This window comes from Arachis ipaensis, chromosome B01 (assembly GCF_000816755.2).
Source record: "Arachis ipaensis cultivar K30076 chromosome B01, Araip1.1, whole genome shotgun sequence".
In the NCBI taxonomy this organism is placed as follows: Eukaryota; Viridiplantae; Streptophyta; class Magnoliopsida; order Fabales; family Fabaceae; genus Arachis; species Arachis ipaensis.
Genome location: NC_029785.2, coordinates 93,362,172 through 93,370,691, shown reverse-complemented (window position 1 = coordinate 93,370,691; position 8,520 = coordinate 93,362,172). Strand labels below are relative to the sequence as shown.

Genomic DNA, 8,520 nt, shown 5'->3' with positions numbered 1-8,520 from the left:
ACTAAAATGTCGGGTTTTAAAATTGGCAAATTCTCTAGTATAGACATACACAAATATCCATACCTATGGATTCTGATGTGTATGGAGAAGGGAGTGACACGTGGAACAAATGCTTCTACAGTTCTGCTCTACATGAGGACTTGCATTCCGAAAAGCCTGACAGCACAGTGACTCAAACAGGAGAGATCAGGTGTTGTTGGAGGTTTACGTTAAGATCAATGTGTGATCAACGTGTGGTTAATGTGAGTTTGGTAATTATGATTTGAGAATGATTTTTGGTAAATGGGCTGAAGTTATTTGGGCTCATTTAGGGCTGTTCATTCTTTGTGTTACATACTAATTGGACGAAAGAAAAAAAACCATATTGTATGAACTATTGACCCAAAGCAAAGAGGTGATACTACAATGAAAATGGCAAATATATCTTCTCATAAAGGTACTTTGGTTAAAAGTGTAGTTTATTTATTTAGCCACACTTTAAACAAAAATTATACTTTTATATATATCAAAATCTAACCATACAATTCATCATTCAAGAGTCAAAAAAATATATTCACATAAAGACAATTATAAAATTTTTATTTAATATTCAAACAAAGAAAGACATAAGCCATTACAAAATAAACGAGAAGGAAATGACACACTGACACAGTATTATAAGAAGATACAATCTCCTTTATCATAAGGACTAAAATGTTTTACTAATTTATATTATAATAATATTTTTTATTTTTGAATCGGTGACAGTTATTTTATTCTTCTAAAAAAAGAAATAATAATTAACACGGTACAAAAATATGTAATTTTTTATTTAACATATATTATATGATTAGTAAAAAATATAAAAAATAATTAAAATTTAAGATATTAATAAAAAAATATTTGATGTTACTAATAATATTAATGATATTATGTTAACAATAAATAATATTATTAATATATTATGTTAACAATAAAACTTATGTTAACAAAAAATAAACAGCTCTAAATGAGCCCAAATAACTTCAGCCCATTTACCAAAAATTATTCTCAAATCATAATCAGTTAATCACTAAACTCACATTAACCACACATTGATCTTAATGTAAACCTCCGACAACACCTGATTTCTTCTGCCGTGCTGCCAGACTTTTCGAAATGCGGGCTATTATGTAGAGTATTTGTTCCACGCGTCACTCCCTTCTCCATACACATCAGAATCCATAGGTATGGATGTTTGTGTATATCCACACCAGAGAATTTGCCTTTAAAATTTGCCACTCATTTGGTAACTCCGTAACTGTATAGTTAGTGTGTGTGCCTGTTTGGTTCGCACTCTGGTAACAGTTAGAACTTGGAAGTACTCCAGCTTCAGCTTTGGCTTCTTCTGAGTTCTGATCTTCTCCTCTCTTTCTTTTCAAATTTTATTTATTCTTCCCGCACTCTATCTATGAGTCTTAGCCCTCACTTCAATTTTCTCAAGCGCAGCAAGACTTCGATTTTGAAGGCGGATTTTCCGGAACGCGTTCTGCGGAGAAGAGGCCCTCTCCTGATTATGACGACGAATATTACGATAATGATCCTTTCGCACCCAAGAAGGTAATCAAATATAATCCACTATAGTTTAGTTTATTCTATGTGATTCTGCGTTACATGTTCTCTAATTAGAATGTTCTATGTGGAAAATGGAATACGTTCGTGAATTGTACATGACTCGTTGAAGGTTGGGAATTCGTTTTCTAAAATTGTACTCTGTTCTGTTTGTTATTGGTTCAGGCAAAATCAAAGGCTGAAGAAGCTGCTTCTGGTGTAACCACTGGAATGATATTGTCTCTTCGTGAGAGGTATAACGAAATGTTAGTTGTACTGTGTTCAGGTTTCTCTGAGGATATAATTTGAGCCTAAACTTCTTTCCGTGACTCTTTTTTTCTGGCAGTCTTCAAAACTGTAAGGATACCCTACTCACATGCCAAGTACGTCTTACTTTTATGAATTCAATTACTCAAAGTTGATATTCTCTTCTTGATCGAAGTGGTTTGTAGTTTGTAATAATGTTGGATTCATTAATGCTTCAGGAAAATGTAGCATAGATATGGTTACATATTATGGTCATTTTGCACGAGATAGGGTATGTATGTGTGTGTATATTATATAAAATGTAAAACAGTAAGCAATAAAGTAATTGAAGCATATTATTATATGCAATTTTTATGATGTTGTAACTTCAAGTTTTTATCAAAGTATTAGGAAAGAAAGCAATACCTCAAGAGGAATAAGATTTGAAGAAACGAAGTAGTGTTTTATTTCATTTATAAGTAAACCAAATAGTGTACTTGTCAAATTTTATGATTTGTAAGTACTAACTTAGATTTAGGCCTTTGGGTACATATGCTTGTTGTAATGTTTGACCAACAATTATTCACATGTACCTAGCAGAAATTGGCACTGGGTACATAGTCGGTATGAGTAGGACAGGCATACTAAAAATTAGGCATTTAGGATTACCTAGGTTTCAGTGCTTCACGCTTCATGGTGAAAAGGTTCACGTTTATTATTTTGATCATTTGATGGTTGTGGGATATGGTGTCTAATGTTTGAGTCCCCTGTTAGGGTTGAGTAAATTCCCATAGCAGACTACCAGAGAGCCCTGGCCATAATTTGTTGAAATTGTGTTTTTTTCACTATTATTTTTATTTTCAATTGTCATATCTTAGTTTGAATTGTACCTTTTCCTTTTCTTAGAAACTTGATCAGATCATTCCATATTTCAGAATGAACTTGAGGCTGCAAAATCTGAAATTCATAAGTGGCGCACAGCTTTTCAGAATGAACCCTTCATACCTTCTGGGACCACTCCAGGTTAGTTTATACCTGGTGTTTTGCAGGTGACCTTTGTATGTTATTCTAGATCTAGTTCTATTACTTCTTTGGTTCAAATATATCCCTGATCTCTTCTGTTATCTTTCTTCATTCAAGCACCCAAATTGGCGATTAACTATCTTCAAGCCCTGAAATCTTCCGAGGAGTCTTTAAAAGAGCAGGTTTGGAATTGAATCTTTCATATTTTTCCCCTTAAAAATTATTCTTTATCCACTGATCAGGGTTCATTGATTCCTTTCACTGTTTCATTGATTGTTAGCTTGAAAAAGCAAAAAAAAAGGAAGGTGCATTCTTTGTTACTTTTGCAAAACGAGAACAAGAAATAGCAGAGTTGAAGGTAGGTAATATACTTAAAATAGGGTTCCGATGCTCTTTAACAGAAGTTTTTAACTTGTAAAATCTTAGATGATGATGACTTTCATACGGTCTTGATTGGCAGTTAAATATCATGTCTACACTGCTCAACATTGATTGACTTATCCTTTATAAGTTAGGGGTCTGTTTTCATTCTTTTTATTGATAAGTGGCTGTTTGGAAAAGAAGGAGATGGAAAGGAAGGAGATACCCACTTCCTTTGAGAAAAATTTCATTGGAATTTGGAACTTTAGATTGGGGAGTGGTGCTTTTTTCTTTCTTTCTTTCTTTCTTATTTATTTATTTATTTAAATGAGCTCTTCAATTGCCTAATTGGTTAATAATAGTTAGCTGTATGGAGAAGTCATTATACCCTAGAAATGTTATTTATTCTGACCATAGAACCGGATAATGGATATACTCTCTATTTAGCAACTAGCATGAAGTAACAGCAAAAGGGTTGGGATGAACTGGTTGTAATATTTAAGTATTGTGCTTTTGATGAGAAAGTAGAATGTCCTTAAAGGATAAGAGGCCAGAAATTATCATGTATTGTGTAGGTGTATGAAGTGTTGAATTGCAATAAGAGCTTGAACTGATCCTATTGCTTGTTACAAATTTTCATCAGAAAGTTTAAAGCTACATGCACTTTAAAGATATAGGGTTATGTATTAAGACTTTATCTACTTTTAGAAAACTTTTTTCCCCACTAAAACGTATATGCCTGTCTGAACTTTTCCAGTCTGCTGTGCGGGATCTGAAAGCTCAACTCAAGCCAGCAACGATGCAGGTATTGTTTTATATAATATAATTTTTGCTAGTGTGCTTTCATCAGTATGGTTGTGTCTAAAGTCTTTCATGGTACATAGGAAAAGCTGCAATGTTTTAATTCCGAGTTACCCTGCTTGTAGTGGTTTTATGTACTATTTTTGTTGTTCTGTTCATTATTCTCCTTTAAACAGTGATATACCCAGGATGTTTACACTTTATGGCATGTATATATTGTTCACTAGATCTTGTATATAAGCTGACAAGAAGGTTGCACTCCAGATAAATAACTATGTGCTAGTATGCCTCTTTCTACTAAAAAGTTTTATAGAATTATAGCAGCCCTGGTAATCTGGTACTGGATCTAGGCATAGATCCTTCTGGATCATTACCCGATTACACAGTTACTGGAACTTGAATAATAATTATAAACAAATGAGGAGTAATGTACTTGCATTGGATCTGATAAAAGTGGGTTTATTATACTTATGCAACTCAATTTTCAATACTTTCTGCCTGTTTATTTATTTTTATTTATTTATTTATTTATTGAGCTATTCATGATATGCTGCTTTCAAATAATTTTGGCTGCATCTTATTGCCTTCCATTTTGACTTTTAGTTTTGCCCAAAGGTAGTCGTTGTTTGCATGATTTGAACTTTCAGGCAAGGAGGCTGTTACTAGATCCAGCTGTCCATGAAGAGTTTACTCGTTTGAAGGTTTGTTATTCAACTTGGTTATGAATTCTATTGCGTCAAGTTTGTTATTTTCAGAGATATAGAATCCAGGATGGATATTATGGCTCATGCTAGAGTCGTACTTGGAAAATGCTAGAGCAAGCTGTCTTGTTAGTTCTTTCCGGGAGAGTATCACCTTAGAGATATGGTGAAGAAACAACTAGTTATCCATTATGAGAGAGGAGTAATGTACTGTGTCTTATGTAGTGGTAGTTTTAGTCCCTTCTTCACTGGGGGAACTTATCTAAAGAGATTTCAGTATTTTGGAGGTAGCAAAATGAAAAAGGAGTCAAGATTAAAGAGAAAGTGGAAAAGGGTAGGCTTCATGCAAGCTTCACAGTTTAAGTATGGAGAACTTCTTAGGTGGTCCTAGATTGACACTCCGGATTGTACACCATCCATGACAATAGGATCCACTATTTAGTCAGTTTTTACATTGGTGAATGGTGATTACTTCTATGGTTGTTTCTTACATGGGTTCTCATTTGATCTTAGAATTTAGTCGAGGAGAAGGATAAAAAAATGAAAGAGTTGCAAGATAACATTGCCGCAATCAATTTCACTCCCCAGAGCAAGATGGGAAAGATGCTTATGGCTAAATGCAAGACTTTGCAGGAGGAAAATGAGGAGATTGGGAACCAAGCGACTGACGCAAAGGTGATCCCCCCCAAAAAAAAAAAAAAACCCAACCCCCATTTTTTTTTGTTGCATACATGAGATTCTTTACCAGTGTTTCTGATATAGTTGTCATTGAGCTGATGACATAATAATCTATTATTTACTAGAGGTAATATTACTCATGCATTTATTATTGTACATAATTTATTCGGCATGGTTATTGCTGTGTCGATGGTGATGTTGGCATCTCCCCCCTCAATGTTTTGTTGTTCTTGATTTGCAGATACAAGAGTTAGCAATGAAACTATCATTGCAGAAATACCAGAATGCCGAACTGAGAAGTCAATTCGAAGGTTAGCAGCTGGATGATTTCAAAAATAAAAAATTGTATGCTCTGCCATTTTAATCTTCTTTGACCCTTTTTAGGATGAATCCTAAACAGGTTTGCCTATAAAAGTGGAGTTTATTGGAATCAAAAGTTATGCTAATATTAATCTACTATATTATCTCCATGCATTAGCAATTAAGTAAACTACCATTTCTATCTATAAAAGTTTAGAATATTGACAGATTTACCCACAAATAAACAAAATTACCATTTCTACGCATGAAAGATGAACTTTTGTTAACAAAACTACTCAAATCCTAAAAAATCATTTGAAATTCCTAAAATACCCTCTAATATAACCTAACTCTAACTTCTCGTTTTACTCCACACCACCACTCTCCTAATTCCAAACTCCACCACCACCACTCTATTTCAAGAGCTTCACCTTCCTCAACAATGATCTTCTTGTTCCTATCATTATCATCTGCAAGCGAAGCAAGTTTATTAGCAGCTTCTGCCCTATCGTTCAATTGACCCATTTGAACACTAGCAATGAAATACCATACCCAAGACAGAATGAGTCGTTGTTGGCGATCGGAGGGAGCGAGAGGACAATGCCGCCACCGCCACCTACATCCACGGTAGAGCCATCAGCGTCAAGGATGCAGAGGAGCCAGCGCATGTCATCGATGGAGGCTTCGAGGTAGGAGAGGACCTTGCGGAAGTCTGCGGCGGAGACGATGGTGACGACACGGCGGAGGATGGAGTGGTGCTTGCACTTGCGGACGAGGGAGAGAACGCGGTCGAGGTTCTTGGAGGCTTCGGCGGCGACGTGGCGGATGGGGCACTCGTAGAGGGGGACCGTCGGGGGAGGAGGCGGCGGAGGTGGCGGAGGTGGCGAAGTGGACGAGAGGTGACGTGGTGTAAAAAAGAGATTTGGGTGGAGGTAAGGTTTGGAATTGGAGGAGTGATCGTGTGGAGTAAAAAGAAGTTAGGTTATATTAGAGAGTATTTTGGAAATTTCAAATAGGTTTTTAGAGTTCGTGTAGTTTTGTTAACAAAAATTCTTCTTTCTTGGGTAGAAATGATAATTTTATTTATTCATGGTTAAATTTGTCAGCGTTCTAAACTTTCATCGGTAGAAATGGTAATTTACTCTTAGCAATTTATGTAATCTTAACCTCTAAACTTGACTACAGGACTGCAGACACATATGGACGGACTGACAAACGATGTTGAAAGATCCAATGAAATGGTTTTTTGCTTATCCCTACTCACATACTTTAATGTCATACTTTAATATTATTTTAAAATATCAATGCACTGCATATTCTCCTCTGCATTATACACTATTTGCTTCAGAGTTTCTGACGGAATAAACCATTTTTGTTTAGTCCGCTTATACTTAAATCTCTATGATAGAGATGAATACTAATAGGGAACAAATAATATAATATACATTTATATGGACGTACTATGTTGCTGGTCAAGAAAGATCTAGAACGGTCCATGGTGGAATTCAATTAGGTTATTTGATTCATGTAACTGATTTCACCTAATCAGATAAGACTTTATTGTTTTGTGTTGGTTCATAATGGGAGAATCTCCTCTTCCCCATATATTTGGATAAAAGCCCAGAAATATATGATGATTTGAAATTTCCTTGTGCTGAACTTTTGTGGAGTTATATATAAGATGCTTAAGAGCTTAACCTAAATATTGAGTACATTGTACCAAAGAAAATCCTTGAGTACGCATAGCTTAGTGGGTTTTACTGCAGGTTTTGATGTTGCAAGAGAAATTAGAAGACAAGGATCAAGAGATCCAACGGCTGAAAGATGAATTGCAAGAGAAAGGCTTCATGGATGAAGGGACAACAGAAGCCGCATCTAAAGAGAGATGCCATTAATGCAGTGCCTATGGAAAATGCTGAATAATGTGCCACGTTAGCTTAATACGGAAAGTTTTTGTTGGGAACGGTTGCTCCTCAAGAATCCAGTTCACTCATAGTTGTATATCGAATTGAATTCATGATTTTGCAATGCAAAAGTGATTTTGGTGCTGCAACATGTAGCGTTAGAATCCTCGTTGATTCTGTCATTATTTTGCGGTGTTATCGTACTTGCAATTCTGATCTGCTGAGCGTTAGTCGGTACTCCTGCATAAGCACAGGCATACTTATCTAAATAAAGTTATAATTTTAATTTTATTATACTTACATTTTGCATAAGTGTTTGATTTAGCGTTTCATTTTAAGTAACAGCTCTATTTTTACGACACAACAAAATTATTTTATACTGTTGGGGTAGATTATAACGCATGAATACACACATAAATGCTCTGAAGTGAAAAAAATGATAATCTTAAAACGGAAAATTCTACCGTGCTTATGAACGTTTTCAGCATAGTATGCTGACTTTGCGTGGCAATATGAAAGATCGACACGTGGGGTGGGAATGGTTGTGAGACGGAACAGGAGAAGTAACCCGTTTTGCAAGAATAATTATGCGTAGTAGTTAGTTTTATAATTAGTTGATAAAATAATTTAAAAATTAAGAATAAAAAATATTTAAAAATAAATATAAAAATTTTATAAGTTATTTAAACGTTAGAATGTATAAAATTTATAAATTTAAATTAAATAAAATATTTAAAAAAAATTTAATTATTTTATTGGTTTTTATAGTTTTGTAAAATTTTTAATTAAGTTCTTATATATTTTTTTTTAATTAGATTTTTGCATCAAATTTTTTTTTCAATTAGGTCTCTTTTAGCAGTAATTAGTTTAATTTTATAGGGACCCAACTAAAAAAATAATTGGTACAAAGACCCAAATAAAAGAAAAAAAAGTGTAGG

General features: G+C 34.4%; 1 protein-coding gene across 3 annotated transcripts; it reads left to right on the top strand.

The window, feature by feature from the left end:
• Nucleotides 1,468–7,798, top strand: LOC107632036 (FKBP12-interacting protein of 37 kDa; the record flags this gene model as incomplete). 3 transcript variants are annotated; one of them, XM_021122654.1, is given in 12 exon segments in its annotated part: nt 1,468–1,578; nt 1,756–1,823; nt 1,916–1,952; nt 2,751–2,838; nt 2,956–3,020; nt 3,119–3,200; nt 3,956–4,003; nt 4,603–4,700; nt 5,214–5,375; nt 5,620–5,689; nt 6,864–6,919; nt 7,445–7,798. In XM_021122654.1, coding segments are annotated over 12 exon segments (1,014 nt in total), but the record flags the coding sequence as incomplete, so codon positions are not given.